The 23,534-nt window shown below is 39.7% G+C and overlaps 1 protein-coding gene across 1 annotated transcript in view; it reads left to right on the top strand.

Moving 5' to 3' along the window:
• LOC141111734 (spexin prohormone 2-like) overlaps positions 1-16,951 on the top strand; it is a 47,786-nt gene extending 30,835 nt beyond the window's left edge. The window contains exons 5-6 of the mRNA XM_073603874.1: positions 10,083-10,160; positions 16,869-16,951. Of these exons, the coding sequence (XP_073459975.1) occupies positions 10,083-10,160; positions 16,869-16,951 (161 nt within the window). The remainder of the gene's footprint in view (positions 1-10,082; positions 10,161-16,868) is intronic.
• Positions 16,952-23,534: the final 6,583 nt, after the last annotated feature.

Here is a 23,534-nt window from a genome sequence, read left to right on the forward strand (position 1 = left end):
GGGTTAACTGGGGGGTGATCAAGCGGTTAAACCTTTATTAGGGGGGTTTAGGGGGGTACCCTAGACCTACCTGGGCCTACTATTACTTGCTCTAACGCTGATTAGTGTCACAAGTGACACCAGTACAGTGCACAGTGGCAGAGAGTGAAGGGGTTAACTGGGGGGCGATCGAGGGTGAAATGTGTGCCTACGTGTACTGTGTCAGTATAGTGTTGGTGCAACTCATGTTTGGATGTCCTCTCTCCTTTCTCTGGAACCAAAAAGGATTCCACGTGGAGAGGTGACATCACTTCCTCTGCCTGTGTTTACATTACATAGGCAGAGGATGGCAAAAATGTCAGCAGGTGCTCTGGACTGAGAAGTCCAAATTTGAAATATTTGGCTGTAGCAGAAGACAGTTTGTTCACTGAAAAGGCTGGAGAGCGGTACAATCATGAGTGTCTGCAGGTAACAGTGAGGCATAGTGGAGATTTCTTGCAAGTTGTAAGAGGCTGCATTTCTGCAAATGGAGTTGGAGATTTGGTCAGGATCAATGGTGTCCTCAATGCTGAGAAATACAAACAGAAACTTATCCATCATGCTATACCATCAGGGAGGCATGTGATTGGTCCCAAAGTTTTTATGCAGAAGGAAAATGACTCCAAACATACAGCCAATGTCATTAAGAACTATCTTCAGTGTAAAAAAGAACAGGGAATCCTGGAAAAGATGGTTTAGTCCCCACAGAGACCTGATCTCAACATCATTGAATCTGCCTGGGATTGCATGAAGAAACAGAAGGAGACAGGAGATAGAAGGCAACCTACATCCACAGAAGATGTGTAGTCAGTTCTCCAAGATGTTTGGAAAAAATTGAGTGCAAGTGTACCTAGAAGAACTGATGCTGTTTTGAAGGCAAAGGGTAGTCACAGCAAATATTGAGTTGATTTGCATTTCTCTTCTGCTCATTTACTTTATATTTTGTTAATTGATAAAAAGTTAAACTATTAACACTATTTCGAAAGCATTCTTAATTTACAGCATTTTTTAAACCTGCCTAAAACGTCATCATTGTATTCTGATAGAATCTGGTGAACACGCACATCTGTAATGCTTTAAAAATATGCAGTTATGCTGCGTACACACAATCGGACTTTCTGGCATACTTGGTCAGGCACACTTTCCGACGGACTTTGTCCGCCAGGTGCGCCAGACTTTAAAACGGACAGACTTGCCCACACACGACCAGACTTTCCAGCGGGCTAAATCCGCCCGTCTTTCCGACGGACTTTCGCCGGAGTTACGGCGGACTTTCAGAATGAACGGACTTGCCCACAGATGGACAAGTCCGTTCATTTTGAACGTGACTCAGGTACGACGGGACTAGAAAAGGAAGTCAATCTTGCTGCTTTTATCGGCGAGATTGACACCTTGCGAGCCCCGTCGCGGGGCATACCAGGCCCTTAGGTCTGGTATGGATTATAAAGGGAACCCCCTATGCCGAAAAAACGGCGTGGGGTCCCCCCTAAAATCCATACCAGACCCCGATCTGAGCACGTAGCCCGGCTGGTCAGGAAAGGGGATGGGGACGAGCGAGTGCCCCCCCCTCCTGAACCGTACCAGGCCGCATGCCCTCAACATGGGGGGGTGCTTTGGGGGAGGGGGGCCCTGGGGGGCCCCCCTCCCCCAAAGCACCTTGTCCCCATGTTGATGAGGACAAGGGCCTCTTCCCAACAACCCTGGCCGTTGGTTGTCGGGGTCTGCGGGCGGGGGGCTTATCGGAATACGGGAGCCCCCTATAATAAGAGGGCCCCCAGATCCCGGCCCCCCACCCTATGTGAATGAGTATGGGGTACATGGTACCCCTACCTATTCGCCTAGGGAAAAAGCATCAATAATAAAACACACTACACAAGTTTTTAAAATAATTTATTAAACAGCTCCAGGGGGGTCTTCCTCCGGTTTTGGGGGTCTTCTGCCGGCTTCGGGGGTCCCTCTGGTTCCTCTTCTCCCGGCGTCCAGTTGGTTCTTCTCCGCTCCCCCCGCAGGGCCCCCCTCCCCCAAGGCACCCCAAATGTTGAGGGCACGGTTCAGGAGGGGGGGGGGCGCTCGCTCATCCCCACCCCCTTTCCTGACCGGCCGGGCTGCGTGCTCGGATCGGGGTCTGGTATGGATTTTAGGGGGGACCCCATGCCGTTTTTTCAGCGTAGGGGTTCCCTTTATAATCCATACCAGACCTAAGAGCCTGGTATGCCCCGCGTTCGCCACAATAGTAAAATTTGTTTTTCCTATTGCCGCAAGCGCGAAATGCAATACCCTGTCCTTGTGTCGTATCTGGTCTGTTGAACTAGCATACAGACGAGCACGCTTTCCATCGGACCAGCACACAGACGAGCGGACTTTCCGCCAGAAACTGAGTCCGACGGAAAGATTTAAAACATGTTTCAAATCTAGGTCCAGTGAGCTTTTGGGAAAAAGTCAGCCGGAAAAGTCCGCCGGAGCCTACACACGGTCGGATTGTCCGGCGGACTCTGGTCCGCTGGACCAAGTATGCCGGAAAGTCCGCTCGTGTGTACGCAGCATTAGGAGTGTCTCATAAGTTATAATTGGATTTTTGGAGGGAGGGAGGAGCCTGGTAATGGCTCTGTGCACGGCGTGAGGATCCTGAGAACCCTCTCCCTGCAGCTGAGAGGAATGATCGGCCTGATGAGAAGGTGTAGGTAGCTTCCCTCCCCGCCCCCCCTGCTCATCACTCACTGAGCTGTCTTGTGGAGTAAGCCAGAGGAAGTTTGTACCTGCGTCTGACTGCAACAAGCTGTAGTGAGCGTCCCTTTTTGTCCCAAATTCAACAACAACTAAAAGATAAGTACCGTATTTTTTAAATAAAAAGTAGAATCAAGTGAGCTAAGAAAAACAATAAAAACAGGGGGGGGAACAGGGGAGAAGGAGAAGGTGAATGAGAGACAAGCCAACGGAAGAGTTGTCTCCCAGCCCCCACCTGTTTGCTGCTGCTGCTGCAGTAGCTCCCTTTCTTGTGATCCTTTTTTTTTTTTTTTGGTCTTTTTTTTGTTTTTGTTTTTTGCAAATGGTATTAACTATAGGCTCGATAGTATAAACTATAGAATAAGAAGAAATTTCATAGTAACAAAATGTGGAACATATAAGCTCATACTGGAACTATACTGCTGAACATATAAATCATCTTGCTGAATACTTGAATTAGATTGCATTATACCGCTAAAACATTTGAATTATTTTTATGAGCACCTGGGCCCTCATGCACATGGGCTGTTGGGAGAACGTTGTGAAAACGCTAGTGTCTTTGCAGTGACTTTTTTTTTTTTTTTTTTTTTTTTTTTTTTTTTACTTTTTTCAGCGTTTTTGCAATAGCGTCTTTGAGCGTTTTTGGAGCGTTTTTTTTTTGTTTTTGTTTTTTCCTCCTCTTTTGGCTCTTCTATTGCAATTGTCTTGAAGTGAACAAGCAGGGGAAAAGGCGAAAGAGCTGAAAAAGTAGAATCAAGTGAGCTAAGAAAAACAATAAAAACAGGGGGGGGGAACAGGGGAGAAGAGAAGGAGAAGGTGAAAGAAAGACAAGCCAACGGAAGAGTTGTCTCCCAGCCCCCACCTGCCTGCTGCTGCTGCTGCTGCTGCTGCAGTATCTCCCTTTCTTGTGAATTTTTTTTTTTTTTTTTTTTTTTTGCAAAGGGTACTAATTATAGGCTTGATAGTACAAACTATAGAATAAGAAGAAATTCCATAGTAACAAAATGTGGAACAAATAAGCTTATACTGGAACTATACTGCTGAATATATAAATCATCTTGCTGAATACTTGAATTAGATTGCATTATATCGCTAAAACATTTGAATTATTTTGCTGAGCACCTGGGCCCCCATGCACACGGGCTGCTGGAAAAGCGCTGTGAAGACGCCGGTGTCTTTGCAGTGACTTTTTTTTTTTTTTTTTTTAACTTTTTCCAGCTTTTTTTCAGCATTTTTGCAATAGCGTTTTTGAGCGTTTTTGAGCCTTTTTTTTTTTTTTTTTTTTTTTTTTTCCAGCTTAAGAACGCTTAAACAATTGAACAGCACTAAGGAATGCTTAATGTATTTAAGGTAGTAACATAACTTCTGGAAAACGGGGACCACTCATATCTCATTAATTTATTTCTATTATTGGATTGTGGGGAGGATGCCGGGTATGAGAACGGAATAAAAGAAATATTAGTAAAAATAAGTCAATTTAAAAAGGCTGGGAGATTTTTTCATCATTAAGAAATCCCAATCAAGGGGTATTCTGGAAGGCAGCTTTGAAGATCTTATAAATCCAGCCATAGAAACAAACATGAAGGGGAAAACAACAAGAAGTGCGGGAGCAATACCGAAATCACCTAGGACCAGCCTAGGCCCAAGTCCAGGCCCTATGAACAGGTATATACAGCAAGGAATCGGAGAAGGAGAGAAACAAGTGGGTTCAAAGGGCAGACAAATAGATACAAAAGAGAAGGACAACAAGGATAAAAAAGGCCAGTATAAAGTACAAACAGAAACCAGCCACCTCTCAGAACCCAGAATGGAGCCAGAAATGGGAGAGGAAGACAGAGGAAAGGAGGAAGGACAACAAGGGCCACAGTTGCCAAGAAAACAGGATATGGAAAAAATGTTTGCGGCACTAGAGAATTCCCTAAAAGCAGAGATGTCAACACTCCATAAAGATATGGGATATATGTTAAACAGAGTGGAAGAAGTAGAGATCAAAGTAGACCTACATCAAAAAAACATAAAGGAACTAGAAGATGAAATAAAGAAATTAAAACGGGAACAACAGGAACAATCATATAAAATAGAAGAGCAAGAAAATAGAGATAAAAAGAAAAACTTGAGAATACGTGGGTTACCGGAAACAGAACAAGCAGAAAATCTAATAGAAAAAATGAACAATCTCTTCAACCAAATCTTGGGAAAGGAAACAACTAACACAATAGGAATAGAAAGTGTCTTTCGAGTAAAAAAAACTCAAAGGTTTGCAAGGGAAACACCTAGAGATGTAATCGTACGCTTTGAAAAATGGGAAGAAAAAAAACAGATCTGGATAAACCTAAAGAGGAAAACACAAATAGAGTTTGCGGGAGGTAAATTACAAATATTTCAAGACTTATCTCAAGAAACGTTGAAAAGACGACGGATACTAAAGCCATTATTAGAAATCCTCCGGGAGCAAGAAATTCAATACAACTGGGGTTTTCCAGCATGTCTAATAGCAAGGAAAAACGGAATAAGTGCAAGGCTAAGACATGTGGAGGAGATTCCGGACTTTTGCAACAAACTAGAAATCCCCTCCCCAGAACTGGAAAAATACGCAAATAGTCAGGAGCGAATAACGGCAAGAGATGACCTACAGTGGCAAGTAAATTCAAGGATCAGACATCAAGATGTGGACTCTCGAGGAAATTAATATCTGAGAAAATACCACACAACGGTGCAAGGGGCCTTAGAGTGGAAAGGGGGGGGGGGGGGCTGGGGTTGATGGGATGGGAAAAAAAGGAAAGTGAAAGGATTGGTAAAACACAACAAAAACGCAGGGAGAGGGAGACAGGGACTCACGGAGTGGACAGGGGGTCGCCCTATTAGTGCTTAGGCAGGGGGGTAATAGGGTGTCTTACAGAGCTCCGCCTCACAATAAATAGAGCAGAGGGGGCAGAGCGTGCCCCACAAAACAAAGTAAAATGCTCTCAGCTCTAGAGAATATGGGGGTAAAAAACCCATATCAGAAAAAAGGGAGGGGGAGGGTGGGAGGAGGGAGGGGAGGGGGAGGGAGGGTGGGGAGGGAGAGGTCTGAGTCACATGAGTGGTTACATAGGCACACCTATTCTGAGACAAGAGATGAGGAGACCCCGTGCGTCCGCTGGGTGTCCCCTCCATCCGGTCTCCTAGGGGGACCGCGTGGGGGGGAGGGCCGGAGGACGGGCGGGGAAGAAAAGGCACAAGAATGGAAAATGTAAACAGCATAAAAATAATCTCTTACAATGTCCGAGGACTAAATTCCCCAGGGAAGAGAAATATCATCCTCCGAGAACTAGAAAAAAGTAAAGCAGAAATAATTTTCCTACAGGAGACGCATATAACCCAAAACTCAAGTGCCAAAATTTATTCAAGAAACATACCAACATGGTATCAAGGAGACTCGCCAATAAGAAGGGCCAAAGGAGTAGCCATCGGTATAGGGAAAAATGTACGTTTTCTAATAGATCAAAGGAAAATAGACCCGGAGGGTCGATATCTTTTTATTACAGGAACTATACATGGGGTAAAATATACATTGGCCAATGTCTACTGTCCTAATAAGAACCCTAAAAAATATTTGATAGATATAATTAAAATACTAATGGAATTCAAGCAAGGGAAATTAATACTAGCTGGAGACTTCAACTTCAGCATGGATAATAAAATGGACAGTACCTCAAGAGTAAGGGACAAAGAGGTAAATCAACTAAAGAAATTAAAAAGAACATTATATGAACAACAACTAATAGACCCTTGGAGAATTCAGCACCCCAGCACAAAGGACTACACATTCTACTCAACAGTACACAAAATTTACTCCAGATTGGATTACATCATGGTCGAACATAGAAACTTGGAAGAAATAGAAGAAACAAAAATAGGCATAATAACCGCCTCAGATCACAGCCCAGTAATCTTGAGAATGAAAATAAAAGGAGAAGTCCTTGAAAGGGGTCCATGGAGAATCAACGAAACTTTATTAGAAGACAGTGAGACCGAAATAAGCATCATAGAAGAAATTAAAAGATATTTTGAAGAAAACGATACACCAGAAGTATCGAAAGCAACAATATGGGAGGCGCATAAATCTGTTATTAGGGGCAAGTTAATAGCTATAGGGGCAAGAAAAAAACAGGAAAGGAAAACAAACATGCAACAAATAATTAAAGAAATTTATGAATTGGAACGAAAACACAAAAATCAAGTAAACAACAAAATCTTCGGCCTACTATCTCAAAAGAGAGAGCAATTAAAAGACTGGATGGAACAAGAAGAAAGGAAGGACTACAACAGAGTAGTACAAGAAAAATATAAATGGGCTAATAAACCAGGAAAATACCTAGCAAATCTGGTAAAAAAAAAGAAGTCTTTGAATTACATTGAGAAGATCAAAAATGAAAAAGGAGAAGTGGTAAATAAAACCACAGATATAGTGATAACATTTCAAAAATACTTCAGCTCCCTTTATGCAATAAAAGGACAGGAAAGTTGGAAAGAAGCGAATACAAGAACAAAGAAGATACAAGAATATTTAAAAAAAGCAAACTTACCAAAACTAAAAATAGACCAACTAGAAGAATTGGAAAAAAATATTACGCATGAAGAGGTAAAACTGGCATTAAAGGAAACTCCCGTAGGAAAAAGCCCAGGACCAGACGGGTTTACGGTCAAATACTATAAAAAATTTGAAGAACAGCTGACTCCAAAACTATTAGAATATATGAATTCCTTAGGGGAAGATGAAGAAATAAGAAGTGAATCGTTATTAGCTCATATTACAATACTACCAAAAGAAGGGAAAGACAAAGTTAACTGCTCAAGCTACAGGCCAATAGCCCTATTGAACGCTGATACGAAGCTGTACTCCAAGATCCTGGCCACTAGGATAAAAAAACTAATCCCACTGCGGATCAACCCGGACCAAACTGGTTTTGTCCCGGGGAGAGAGGGGCGGGACAACAGCCTAAAATCATTATTGATGTTGCACAAGAAGGTGCAGAATGAGACCCCAGTTCTATTCCTGTCATTGGATGCAGAAAAAGCATTTGACAGGGTAGACTGGGGTTTCATGATGGATACATTGCGGCACTTGGGTATTGGGACAAAAATGATGAAGTGGATAACAAATTTGTATAATGGCCCGACAGCAGTCGTAAAAGTAAACGGTAGACTCTCTCCAAAAATTAAGATGCACAATGGAACACGGCAAGGCTGTCCACTGTCTCCACTATTATATGTATTGGCCTTAGAACCACTATTAGTAACACTCCGCAATAACAAAGAGGTAGAAGGAGCGAAACTAGGAGGAAAAGAGCATAAGATCGCTGCCTACGCGGACGACATCTTGATGTACGTATCCAACCCAAGAGTGTCACTCCCAAACATACTGAAAGAAATTAAAAAATACGGAGAACTGTCAAACTTCAAAATTAATCCAATAAAAACGGAAATATTAAACATAGGTCTAGAGGAAAAGGAAGTTCAGTTTTTACAAAAAGAATTCCCATTCACTTGGGTAAAAGAACTCAATTACCTTGGAATTAAAATAACTCCTAGAGTCGAAAAAATTTATCAGGCAAACTTTATTCCACTGATCAATGAGGTCAAAGAAGAAATGAAAAAGTTAAGAATACAGCCACTTTCATGGATTGGAAGAATAAATATGTTTAAGATGACGATATTACCTAAAATAAATTACAGATTACAGATGTTACCAGTAAAAATCCCGCAGAGCTTTTTTAAAATAATTAAAACAATCCGGCTAAAATACATATGGCTTAATAAAAAACCAAGAATTAAATACACGCTGATCACAAGGAAAAAGGAGCATGGGGGTCTTGCCGTCCCAGATATAAGTAGGTACTATAAAGCCATAGTTTTAACACGAATGTTAGAGTGGACAAATGAGAAAAATGAAAAAAAAATGGGTGGAAATGGAAAACACAATAAGTGGAGCCACACTACATAAGAATATTTGGATTCCACGGAAATATAGAATATTGGACACCGACACGCACGAAATAACAAAAAATGTATTTAAAATTTGGGACACCATTCACTTAAAGAATGAATGGAAATATAATTCACCACTATTAGCACTCACAGGATCAAATCTCTTCACCCCTGGGAGGGAAATATTTGAAATTCAAGGAATAGGTAACCCACGACTGAAAGATATCACTAGAAATGGCAAAATAAGAACACGAGTAGAAATAGAGGAAAGGAATGGATGGAAGATGAATGAATGGAATTATATTCAAATAAGGCACCTAGTAAGCACAATACCACACCCACTGAGAGATGAAACAAAATTAACTGCACTGGAAAAGCTATGTAGCAATGAAACACCATTAAAAAACGGAACATCAAAAATTTATAGTATACTGACAGATTTGGAAGCACAAGAAAGACCAGAATATATAAATCAATGGGAAAAAGAAATGAATTTAAAAATAGATAACCAAAAAGTGGAAAAAATGATAGAAATGGGATATAATAAGGCCTGGGACATGAAGACCATAGAAATGAATTATAAACTAGTATCAAGATGGTATATGACCCCAGTAAGAATACACAGATTCCATCAAGATAGAACCTCCTTGTGTTGGAGAAAATGTGGCCAAATAGCAACGATCATACACATATGGTGGGAATGCCCAATAATAATGGAGTACTGGAAGGAAGTGTTAAACAACATAAAGGAAATAACTGGAGAAGAAATAGAACAAAATATTTGGACATGCCTCTTCCATATCTACAATAAACCTAAGAAACAATATAGAAAATCAATAATACCTAACCTCCTGAATGCGGCCAAGGCCTTAATTCCCAAGAATTGGCTAAAAAGTGGAAAACCAGACATTAGAAACTGGCTAAAGGAAATAGATTATCACTACAAAATGGAAGGAGGAGAGAAAGGGGATAATAGTAGATGGGAAAGTTGGAAAAACTACAAAGTCTCGGATATTTATTTAGATAGGATAAAAGAAAGAACAGGTGCAGAGCCAAGTGGATAAATAAATAACATAAAGGAACGGACCAGACACAGGGGAGGGGGAGGGGGGGTGGGGGGAAATAAGAGGAACTGAGAGAGAATAAGATAATAATAGGGTTTATAATTATAGAAGGCGGTTTGTCGCCGGTTTTTAAAAATATTTAAGAATATCCTAGAAGGGAAAAATAATAAAGATGTGACGGAAACAATAAAAAAAAAAAAAAAAAAAGTTATAATTGAATCATAAATGTAGCTAAATTTATGCTAAACTTAGATACTCATTAGGTATTTAAACAATAATGACGCTTTGTTCAATCTTTCACTACAGATGGCAGAAGATTTGTATCAGACTATGAGGAGCAGTATCAGAAAATACATTTGGCTAGCTGGAATTCAATTCTTAAGCGTAAGTGAAGACATTTACACCCTTTACTCCACAGATATACTCTTAAGACCTCTTAAGAACTCTTAAGACCTATGCACAATTGTAACCACTTCAGCCCCGGAAGAATTTACCCCCTTCCTGACCAGAGCACTTTTTGCGATTCAGCACTGCGTCGCTTTAACCGACAATTGCACGGTCGTGTGACGTGGCTCCCAAACAAAATTGACATCCTTTTTTTCCCACAAAGAAAGCTTTCTTTTGGTGGTATTTGATCACCTCTGTGGTTTTTATTTTTTGCGCTATAAACAAAAAAATAGCGACAATTTTGAAAAAAACGCATTATTTTTTACTTTTTGCTATAATAAATATCCCCAAAAAATATTTAAAAAAACATTTCTTTTCCTCAGTTTAGGCCGATACGTATTCTTCTACATATTTTTGGTTAAAAAAATCGCAATAAGCGTTTATTCATTGATTTGCGCAAAAGTTATAGTGTCTAAAAAATAGGGGATAGTTTTAGGGCTTTGTTATTGATAATTTTTTTTTACTAGTAATGGCGGCGATCTGCGATTTTTATCGTGACTGCGACATTATGGCGGACACATGGGACAATTTTGACACATTTTTGGGACCATTGGCATTAGTACAGTGATCAATGCTAAAAAATTGCATTGATTACTGTAAAAATGTCACTGGCAGTGAAGAGGTTAACCACTAGGTGGCGCTGTAGGGGTTAAGTGTGTCCTAGGGAGTGTTTCTAACTGTGGGGGGGAGGGGTTGTGTGTGACACTACACTGATCGCCGCTCCTGATCACAGGGAGCAGAGATCAGTGACAGTGTCACTAGGCAGAACGGGGAGATGCTTGTTTACATTAGCATCTCCCCGTTTTTCCTCACTGTGAGACGATCGCGGGTATCCCCGAGGACATCGGGTCCGTGGGACCCGCGATCGCGGTCACGGAGCTCCTGGTGGGCGCGCGCACGAGCCGCCTCTTAAAGGGCAATGTACAAGTACGTTAATCTGTGTGCACGTGCCCTTCTGCCACAGTATATCTGCGTGAGGCGGTCGGGAAGCGGTTAACCAGGTAACTTAAAAGAAATGCAGGGCAGTTTAGTTATATTTGTTATGGTTGACATAAAAAATACAATATTTATCATTTTAACTTAATATTAAATGCTGCATTTGAATATTTAATATTTTCAAATGCAGCCAGTAAGTTGAGCTCTGGGCTCCTACTCACGTTTTTCAGGCATTTTAAGTCCCTCTGCTGAAAAACAGACCCTGTAGTTTACAGAGCTCAGTAGTTCAATGTTAAATTTATACACTCAAATGAATGAATAAGTCAAACCAGTGACTCATCCCTCTCCCTCTTATTGTCCTACTTTCCATACAGCCCTGTCTGTGGTATCAGTCAGAGATAGTATCTGAAAGGAAGCAACTTCTGCTGCACTCTCTTTTTAGAAAACCCATAGTACTGTGAGAATCTATGGTCATAGGTGTCGCCCTCATATAACTTCTTCTAATGTTTTTAAACCACAGCACATATTTTACAATGCTTCTTTTTCCTTTTTTTTTCAACTCAAAAACATTTGGCTACATTCCATAGCATTTTGAAGCACCTTTTTTCTTTCACCTTGGGTAGGTAGCTATGCATTACTTAAAGCAGAACTTTTTGAACAAAAAATTAAATTTGCAAAGAGTAAGGTTTTTATATTGCAGAAGCAGCATACTATGGGGTTGATTTATTAAAGGCAAATATACTGTGCACTTTGCAAGTGCAGTTACTCCAGAGCTTAATAAATGAGCTAACGCTTCACATTGGGGTCCTCCTAATATATATGTAACTGTGCGTGCATCAATAAAGTGCAAATATTTATCAATACAATATAGTGCAAAAACATATGTGAAAAAAATCAGTCAAAGATCATTAGGTGCAACAATATATATATATATATATCCAGTAGTTAACACTCAAAAAATACTTAATAAATTGCATGTACCAATAATTAGAAAAATAGAAGAAACCCTATTAGATAATAATAAATAAATGAATAAATAATTCCTGTGCTATGAAATCTCAATGAAGTGCCAGTGAATCCAAAGTGCAATCCATCAAAATCTAAATATATATATATAAATGTCCACAAACAGAAAACCAGGTGAATAAATGAATAGATAAATAAAGTGACTTGTGCTTCTTTCTTCTTGTGCCGTCTAAAATATCAAAAGTGCTGGTGCTCCACTCTGGAAACCCATAAACCAAATGCAGTACAGCTTCATTGCATCACTTCCGGTTAGGTCAGTGAATCACAGGAGAACCACGGACTTTGTGGTTTTTACCTACTGCATTTGGTTTATGCACAGAATGTAAGTGCAATTCTTTTTCAATAAAAATAGTGTTCTATTTAAACGTTATTGCATTATGGAGTATCCTTTTCTCTCTTGCATGCACTGCATTTGAATGAGATTGCGGGGCTGACAAGGACCAATACAGCGGAGGTTTTAGCAACAGCATAGCTGTAAAAGCGTGACAACCCCTAGAGGGGACAAGTTTCTGGTGAGTGCAACATAGATAGGAGAGCACAGAGTGGAGCACCAGCACTTTTGATATTTTAGACGGCACAAGAAGAAAGAAGCACAAGTCACTTTATTTATCTATTCATTTATTCATCCGGTTGGCTGTTTGTGGACATATATATATATATATATATATATATATATATATATATATATATATATATATATTTTATTTTTTTTTTTTTTTTTTTTTTTTTTTTTTTTTGATGGACTGCACTTTGGATTCACTGGCACTTCATTGAGATTTCATAGCACAGGAATTATTTATTAATTTATTTATTTATTATTATCGAATAGGGTTTCTTCTATTATTCTAATTATTGGTACATGCATTTGATTAAGTATTGTTTTGAGTATTAACTATTGGATATATATATTGTTGCACCTAATGATCTTTGACCGATTTTTTTCACATATATGTTTTTGCACTATATTGTATTGATAAATATTTGCACTTTATTGATGCACGCACAGTTACATATATATTAGGAGGACCCCAGAGCCACGCCACACCCACCATTAACCCCCTTTTTCACTATTTAGACTCTACCTAGGTGGGTGTCACGGTGGAGGCAGCAGCTCTTCACATAATAGATTGGCCATCAGCGCAGAACAAACAACATACATTTTTTACAAAGCTTCACTTAGCAAAGAATAGCCAATCGCATGCAAGGAAAAAAAAAGAAAGTATTTTTTTGCTTGCATATGACTGGATGATCTAAGTCATCAGAGCTTCCCCTCATTTACTAAGCTCTGAGGCAACTGCACTTTCAAAGTGCACAATTTATTTGCCTTTTAGTAAATCAACCCCACTGTCTCTTCTGCAATAAAATACTCTTACCCGCCTGCTGGAAAACTTCTTTAGGCATACCTTGGTGCCAGGGTGAATAAAATCTCCATGCTTGGGAGTTACATCATCCCAGCCAGGCTAATCAAGATTGCTAATAATTCCAAACCTAGAAGAATACCAGACAATGTCAGCACTGGTGAGAAAGCTCTCAGATGCCACATTGCTGCAGAGGAGGTGAGTGTAATAGATTTTGGTAAAATAGATTAGAGATTGAAATTTGACATTTGCCTGTAGGGTTAGAGTTTTCTTAGATGTTCCATAAAGTCCCATGAGTTGTTAAGCTTTAGTCAGGAAAATAACATGCTGCAGCCTTTATAAACAACTTTACAGTCACACAATGTATGAACACCAATGGACAACTGAAATTAGCAAATGCTTAAACAAGTGATGATATGCCTGATATGACAGGGCTACTTACCAGTGTAACTCTTACTTCAACTGTGTCTTAACCACTTCCCACTTCAGCCCTGGAAGGATTTGCCCCCTTAATGACCAGGCCATTTTTTGCGATACGGCATTGCTTTGCTTTAACTGACAATTGTGCAGTCATGAGATGCTGTACACAAACAAAATTTATGTCCTTTTTTTCCCACAAATAGAGATTTCTTTTGGTGGTATTTGATCACCTCTGTGGTTTTTATTTTTTGCGCTATAAACAAAAAAGAGCAACAAATTTGAAAAAAAAAAAATACAATACAGCTGTAAAAATGTCTGATGCTGCTAAACGCGGCTTAATGCTGGATATTTTTTTGGACATGTCAAAATCAATGGTTCCCTATGTGAGCCGTCTTAACTGATCCGACTTTCAGCCCATTGATTTGAATGGAAGTCGCATTCAAGTTGGATCATCATGAGGTGCTCTAAGGATCTTGAAGGGGAACCCCACACCACAATTTAAAAAAAAAAACGGCATGGGGTCTCCCCCAAGATCCATACCAGGCCCTTTGAGTCTGTATGGATTTTAAGGGAAACCCCATGCCAAAATATAAAACGGTTTGGGACCTCCCAAATCCATACCAGACCCTTATCCGAGCATGCAGCCTGGCAGGTCAGGAAAGGGGGGGACAAGCAAGCGTCCCCCCGGACCTTACCAGACTACATGCCCTCAACATTGGGGTTGGGTGCTGTCCCCATATTGTTGGGGATAAGGGCCTCTTCCCGACAACCCTGGGCGGTGGTTGTGGGGGTCTGCGGGCAGGGGGCTTATCAAAATCTGGAAGCCCCCTTTACAAGGGGGCCCCAGGTCCAGGCCCCCCCTATGTGAATGAGTATGAGATATATTGCACCCCTACCCATTCAACCCAAAAAAAGGCAGTGTAGCATAAAAAACAGACTCAGTTTTTACAAGTCCTTTATTAAAAATCTACGTGTCCTCTTCCTCCAGTCTTCTCCCTCCAGAATGTAACGTCACAAGGGGCGGGGTCTCATGGTGACATCACGATATGGCCACGCCTAATGGCTATATAAGAACCAGCAGAGAATGGAGCTGGCACAACAATGGGAGCAGGCGGCAGAGAAGACAGCAGCGGCAGCGAAGACAGCAGCTGAGGGAGAAGACCAGAGGAAGAACACACCACTGGAGGGAGAAGAATGGAGGAAAGGACATGTTGAAAATTTTTAAGAAAGGATTTGTCAAAACCGGCTCTTGTTTTTATTTACACTACACTGCCTTTTTTGGGGGGTGAATGGGTAGGGGACCCCCTTGTTAAAGGGTTGTCGGGAAGAGGCCCTTGTCTCCCCCTGCCTCAAAGTACCCACCCCCTATGTTGAGGGTGTGTGGCCTGGTATGGTCTGGGGGGCGCTTGCTTGTCCTCCCCCTTTCCTGACCTGCCAGGCTGCATGCTCGGATAGGGGTCTGGTATATCTTTTTTTTTTTTTTTTAGCATGGGATTTCCCCTGCTCCCCAGACACTTCCTGGTATGGTCTTGGGGGTACCCCACGCCATTTATTTTTTCATTTTGGTAGTGGGTTCCCTTTCAAGCTCCATAACAGACTCAAAGGGCCTGGTATGAATCTGGGGGGATCCCACGCCATTTATTTATTTTTATTTATTTTGGCGTAGGGTTCCCCTTCAAGATCCTCGGAGCACATCCTCATGATGATCCGACTTGAATGCGACTTCCATTCAGATGAATGGGATGAAAGTCAGATCAGTTAAGACGACTCTCCTAGGGAACCATTGACTTTGACATGTCATGCGACTTGTGCTCTGTAGTAAGAGTGAAAAATAGAAGAGGCAGAGAAACGCTGCTAAACGCTAACGTGGCTAAACGCGCATTAATGTCAAAGCAAAGCGCTACTAAAAATGCGTTTTTACAGCCACTTTTTCCTGGCATCAGAAGTGGCTTTGCAGCTATTTTTTTCAACGCCCTCATTGCACGAAGACTAACTATCAGCTAAACCTGCTGACCTTTTATTTGGAAACTTTGGTAGACAATCCCACATGACATGTGCATATGTTTTCTAATTTCTTTTGTATGGGAAAACATTTCCTAACTCAACCTCTAGAAGGCACTGTTGTATCATACATACATGCCATAGATCATATATGTCAATAAGTTCAAGCTTTATTGACCTCATTACCTGAATGCATTGTAAAATCAGAAATACTCTAAAAACAATGGAAACATCTAATTGCCAACTGACATTGGCCCAACATGCAACAACAGTTCATTATTTTAGAGGACAGCTTTTGTAAAGTTTTTCAATTTGTTTGAGAAAATCTCTACTCAAACACTCAAAGTAACCTGATTTCTGCTTCTAATACAAACAACCAAACAAGCATATTCTTCTTTGTAACGCACATACTTGTTAACGCAACACAGCTTACTAAAGCTATATTTTTTATGGCTAAACTTCAGCTTTAAGGTCTCCTTATTCATAAAATGTGCTGTAGTTACAAAATTTTAGATTAAAAGTCTCAACTAAAATTGGAGCTAAATCCAGTGGGAACTAATAAAGTTTCATCTTCAGTTTAAAATACTAAACAAGAACTGTAATTGGCTGCGATTGGCAAAGTCCTTAACTTTGTTTCAAGTTTTCTGATCTTTACAAATCAGTCCCATTTCTGAAGGCTCGGCCCCTTCTGAAGGAGTTGTAGGTAATCTCTGAAACTCCCTTTCTTGGTTTAGGTGAAACTAGGGAGCTGTTTGGGAAGGGCTGTCATGTTCTTGTAAGTTCAAAAGCAGAACTTTTATCTTGTATAAATACTGTTTCTTTTGCAATGTGTTGCTTTACCTCTTTCATGTTCATGTTTTGCAAGTGATGCATAATAATAAGTACATATCTATATTTTTTAAAGGATACCTTTTTCTTTTTGGAACTGAAAAATGGTACACAAAGCTGTGGAAAGTGAGTCTCAAGAAAAAGAAAAGTCAATTATAGGTATGAAAAAATAATTACAATTTAAAAAAATAAGTAAAGCAAAGAACACAATCAGAAAAAAAGCATGTTTGCTAGAATACTTTCATGATGGCGTTCAAAGATAATTGTTTTATCCTAGTGATTATCCATATACTAGATACTTCACTCTTTTTGATATAAAACCAGCCATATACTGCAAAAGCTACTAATCAGGAAACAGCATAAGTAAATATCTAGGATATGTATACGCAAATGTGGCTTTCCCGTGTAGTTATACTGCATCATCAAAACCCATAAGAGAAAACAAAATATTTAAATATTAACAATTATTGATAAGATTATTATTTAATGCCGATCATTTTCACATGCCGAAATATAGCTGAACACATACAAATGGTTCTACATAGATGAGTTCTACTTCCCACTGGGGTTTGCGATCAGTGCAACATACTGTAGATATTATTCTTTTAGGGCTTGTTCACACTATATCCATTATGCACCATTTTTTTCTGCACACCACCTCACATGTATGGTATGAACTGGGCACCTTAGTAAACAATTGTTTACACTGTGGATGGGGTAGTCTTAAATGGACATGTAGTCTTAAATGGACATAAATTCAGCTAACACTTTTTAAGCAGTTGCAGCAACAGTTCTTTTTTTTCTTTTGGAAAAACATTTTTAAGCCCCATGAATAAAAGCTGACATTATAAGCAACCCCCACCAGTGTTATATGGTTTGTCCAAACCCTGTAACTGTCACTTTGGCTCTTTTGACAACTTGGCCTTTTACAGGAAGTGGAAAAAAGCAGATCTACCTGCAGGATCAACAGGTAATAAACCTATTTTAGACGGGGAATTTCAGCATATTTTAATACTAGTGACAAACTGCATTATACAGTTGTGCTCATAAGTTCACATACCCTGGCAGAATTTATGATTTATTGCCCATTTTTCAGAGAATATGAATGATAACACAAAAACATTTCTTCCACTCATGGTTAGTGTTTGGCTGAAGCCATTTATTATCAAGCAACTGTGTTTACTCTTTTTAAATCATAATGATAACAGAAACTACCAAATGACCCTGATCAAAAGTTTACATACCCTGGTGATTTTGGCCTGATAACATGCACACAAGTTGACACAAAGGGGTTTGAATGGCTATTAAAGGTAACCATCCTGTGATCTGTTTACTTGTAATTAGTGTGTGTATAAAAAAGGTCAAGGAGTTTCTGGACTCCTGACAGACCCTTGCATCTTTCATCCAGTTCTGCACTAACATTTCTGTATTCTGAGTCATGGGGAAAGCAAAAGAATTGTCAAAGGATCTGCGGGAAAATGTAGTTGAACTGTATAAAACAGGAAAGGGATATAAAAAGATATCCAAGGAATTGAGAATGCCGATCAGCAGTGTTCAAACTCTAATCAAGAAGTGGAAAATGAGGGGTTCTGTTGAAACCAAACCACGGTCAGGTAAACAAAATCTGGGCCACAACTGCCAGGAAAATTGTTCGGGATGCAAAGAAAAACCCACAAATAACTTCAGGTGAAATACAGGACTCTCTGAAAACATGTGGTGTGGTTGTTTCAAGATGCACATTGAGGAGGCACTTGAAGAAAGATGGGCTGCATGGTCGAGTCACCAGAAGAAAGCCATTACTACGCAAATGCCACAAAGTATCCTGCTTACAATATGCCAAACAGCACAGAGACAAGCCTCAAACCTTCTGGCACAAAGTCATTTGGAGTGATGAGACCAAAATTGAGCTTTTTGGACACAACCATAAGCACTAAATTTGAAGAGGAGTTAAGAAGGTCTATGATGAAAGGTACACCATTCCTACTGTTAAATAAGGAGGTGGATCGCTGATGTTTTGGGGATGTGTGAGCTACGAAGAAGAGGAAATTTTGTCAAAATTGATGGCAAGATGAATACTGGAGGAACATTTGCATTCATCAGCCAGGAAGCTGCGCATGGGATGTACTTGGACATTCCAACATGACAATGATCCAAAACACAAGGCCAAGTTGACCTGTCATTGGCTACAGCACAATAAAGTGAAGGTTCTGGAGTGGCCATCTCAGTCTCCTGACCTCAATATCATTGAGCCACTTTGGGGAGAGTGTAGTTCTCAAACGTGCAGTTCATGCAAGACAGCCCAAGAATTTCCAGGAACTGGAGGCTTTTTGCCAAGAGGAATGGGCAGCTTTACCATCTGAGAAGATAAAGAGCCTTATCCACAAATACCACAAAGCCTGCAGCTCAAGCTGTCATTGATGTTAAAGGGGGCAATACACGGTATTAAGAACTGGGGTATGTAAACTTTTGATCAGGGTCATTTCGGTAGTTTCTGTTGTCATTATGATTTAAAAAGAGTAAACACAGTTGATTGATAATAAATGGCTTCAGCCAAACAGCCAAACACTAACCATGAGTGAGAGAAAAGTTTTTGTGTTATCATTCATATTCTCTGAAAAATGGCCAAGAAATCATAAATTCTGCAAGGGTATGTAAACTTAACTGTATATGTAATGTTTTATTTTGCCCATAGTTACATTGCAACCTACATGCACATCACTGATGCCATATGATTTAAAAAAAGAACTTATGTGGCCTGAAAAGTGTTCCTTATGGGTTCATGCCAGGTGTTTTGTTTGTATAAAAAAAAAAACATAGCCAGCTTTTGTCTCAAACGCCATTCCAAAATGTGTTGAATTCCATTTAGCTTTAAAGTATAGCAGGGGTCTCTAAACTATGACACTTAGGGCACAAGATTTTTTGTGGCCTGCGGATATGGTTTGTGGTACAGTATATACAATGTGCACAGATGGAGGACTAAGGTCAAAAGAGGCTATCTATGGTTTCTGATTCAACCCCCCTCCCCCGAATCCCCCCAAGAACCCCTTCGACTCTTCCCTCTTACTCCCAAAGTCTCCAGCTTGGGTTCCCCCTGCTCCATTATCATCATCCCTGTCATTGGTTTCATTGGTTGCTAGGACTGCCAGCATCTTACACACATAATGTGCTTGCATCAGCATTTATAGAAGGATGGAACTTCCTCTGTCCAGACTGTTCTGCCTCCCACCCTACTGCTACAGCCACATGTACAGCTTACAGTGGTAAGTAGGACTCTGATGGGAACCCTGATGTAAGGGGGAGACTCTGATGGGACCCTGATGAAGGGGGAACTCTGATGGGGACCCTGATATAACGGAGGAGTCTGATGGGGATGTTAATGTAAGGGGGGCTCTGTGTAAGGGAGACCTCTATGGTGACCTTGATGCAAGGAGGACTGTTTAAAGAGGAACTCTGATGGGGGATCCTGATGTAAGGGGGGACTCTGATTCTGATACTTGGGGGGTCTGATGAGGACTCTGTTAGAAGGGAGACCCTGATGAGGACTCTGATGTAAGGAGGAACTTTGCTTGGGACTCTGATACTCAGGGATTTTTTTTTTTGTAAAATATACAATATGGCCTTTGTATTGAAAAGTTTGGAGACCCCTGATATTAGCTAGCATTCACAAAATGTTATATTTTCCATATTGAAAACAGCAGACAAATGCATAGCATACCATGCAGTATTGATGAGATGAATGCTTTATATATTTTCTCCTTAGGTTGTTTTCTGTGAATATGATGAACCTGTTTGGTTAACAGAAGAATTAGAAACAAGTAATACATGTCATTTTGCCATATGATCAATGTAAATTTACATAAATTTAATAAGGCATGATGTCACATTCCCTACTGAAGCTGTTAGTTATTGATTGCTGAAAATTTTAGAAAAAGGCTATGATTGTTTATATGCTAAAATGTCTTCAAATAAATGATATTGGAGCCATATGTTAGCCTCAGATGATGCACAGATTAAACAAATCTTCCTACATAAGTTGTACCTGTTTATATGCAGCCCTCTATTTTCGACATCTGTTCAAAGTGCATAATAATAATTTACACAGGATCTCTCAGCTATGAAAAGCGGGGGGGGGGGGGTGCTGAGAGCTGATTGGAGAGAAGGGACATACCCCCCCTCCACACACTGCAGGGGACCAGAGCTGAGGTATCAATCACTTGCTGTGTAGTGGAGCTACCTGTCACCTTTTCACCTTAGTGTCAGGAAAATAAATTTGTCAGAGGTGACTAATGCAGATGGGCAACAACAGTGAAGTAGACAGAAATGACACTTAGTGCTCTGGACTGAGACAAGCACACAGCATAGAGGGACATGGTTTGTTCATATTCCATGCCGGAGGTTTACAACCACTTTAAAGAAACTTTACAAGTAAAAAAAAAAAAACTCCCTATTAACCCTTAGCTGACTTGAATAAGCCTGATTTAACTATTCCCTTCTCCTCTTAAATATTATTTTTCTGATTTTTACTTTTTTTTACCATTAATGTTTATTCATTTTCGTCCATTATGGGTTTTTTTTAGTGTCACATAAAAATTGCTCAAACTTTGTTTTTTTCATTTACAAAAAAGGTTTCTATGTACCAAAAACATAATTTTAGTTTCATTTTAAATGAGACAAATTACAGAATAAACTGTTTACTTTAAATTACATAATAAAATGTTGCTACTTTTTTATTTTAAACTAGCACTGGTCAAAATAGAAAAACAAAACAATATTTTTTAATAATTTTAGCAAGACAATATTGTCAAAAGAAAGTCTCAGTTGTACCACAATAAAGTATGTATTGCTTTGTTATGTTTGGTAATAACAATTTTGCCAAAGAAACAGGCCCATAGTGGATACAGAAAAGGAGGAGCCACACACCGGCATCACTTGGCTCAATCAATTTTTATTCAGTCATAAAGGCAACACAGTTCATCCTCGGCAGAAGACCACCCATAGTGGAAATATAGAAATGAGAAAGTAGAAAAAGTATGAGAGGTGATGTGGTTAATTAAAGTATGCCATTCAGTAACCGTGAATAAAGTCTTTTAGTCTGATTGCAAAATTTCATTCATGTTACAATATGCAGCAACACTATATTCTTTCAAAAAGCTCAACCTTTCATCATTAAAAAGTCATCCTTGGTTATCATTCAGTGACTTAGCTAAAATGATGTTATCAGTCTGCTGGAAGCAAGTGGAAGTGTTTATTGTTGCATTCTGATTATGTTATGGGGTCACCCATAGAATTGTATTTTATACTTTACATCCACTTTAGTCTCTACCAAACAGTGTATGCAAACTTTTCAGATGAGTCAGCTAAACTAATGTGATTGAAACATTGAATTGTAAAATAGTATTTTACTGTTACACGTGGCTGATTTCATTGGGGAATACATTTTTGGAACATAAAGATATTTCAAAACTACACAGAGCACGCTATGTTACAATAAATAAATTATGGATTCAACCTTGTTTGTTCATGCTTATAAGAATTTTTTTAAAGCTAACTATTGAAGCTAGGAAGATGAAATTCCTGCTTTCAACCATTGCAATGTAACTGTATTGTGTATATTATAACATGGTGGACATACAGGACATAAAAATGTACTTACAATGAGAAAAAAAAAACTTCCTGATCAGTTTTCTTTCAGCACAGGGATGAGAAAACATGCAAATCAGTTTTCTTATGATCTGTTTAGATCAGTGTTTCTCAACCTTTTTTTCAGTTAAGGGACCCTTTAAAATTATAGACAATCTCAAGGTACCCTTTAAATAATAATTTGAGCTGGGAGGGGGGATTTTTACTGGAAGAGGGGGAATTTTTGTTTGGGGAGAATTTTGATTTACAAGGAAATTTATGCTTAGGGGGCAAGTGAGAAGATTAGTGCTCACATTTTTCGGGGCGGAGGGAGGGAATTTTTGCTGACACATAATGCTCATACATTCTGAGGGGGGGTTTCTGTTTGGAATCTTTGCCCTGGGCACTAGATGGCCTGGTCCCGGCACTGGGATTTGCAATAGTAATAGATATGCTGTGTGCTGCTGATCTATATATATGCTGTGTATTTCTATTCCATACTAATACAATGACAATACAACCAAAACTTAAAGTGTTACTAAACTCAGCCAGGACCCCTCATTCACTATATCTGATCTCCCACAGTACACAGAACATGGAAATGCAATAGTTTTAGTAAATATAAACTGTTAAATACCTTTTCTCATCAGCAGTATATAGCAGTCTTGTGACTTCTATCAGTGTCCAGCCAAGCACTGGTTAAAGCTTGTAGAATGAGTTTTCTGACTGTCCTATGAGACTGCAATACCCCTGTCCCTCTGTCTGGACAGTGCTGATTGGCCCTGTGCTGATCATATCCTAAGGAAAAAAAAAAACCTCTATAGCAATAAACACCAAACTGAGCATGTGCAGCCTGACTCCATAGATTCTGTGTTATTAGGAAATCATCAGGGGACAGTGGAAGGAGGAGAGGATCAGAGAAAACAGGATCAAACAGCCTTTTTATACAATGCAAAGGATTAACCCCTTAGGTTCCACAGTGAGTATAACAAGCATGCTTTACTGCATATACATACAGACTGATTTTACTGTCGTGGGTTTAGTAACACTTTAAAACAAGATTTGACCTTAGGTTTACTCGTGTATAAAGGTAAACTGAAATATACAGGAGGATTGCAGCGGA

The sequence above is a fragment of the Aquarana catesbeiana genome, linkage group LG11 (genome assembly GCF_042186555.1).
Source record: "Aquarana catesbeiana isolate 2022-GZ linkage group LG11, ASM4218655v1, whole genome shotgun sequence".
In the NCBI taxonomy this organism is placed as follows: domain Eukaryota; kingdom Metazoa; phylum Chordata; class Amphibia; order Anura; family Ranidae; genus Aquarana; species Aquarana catesbeiana.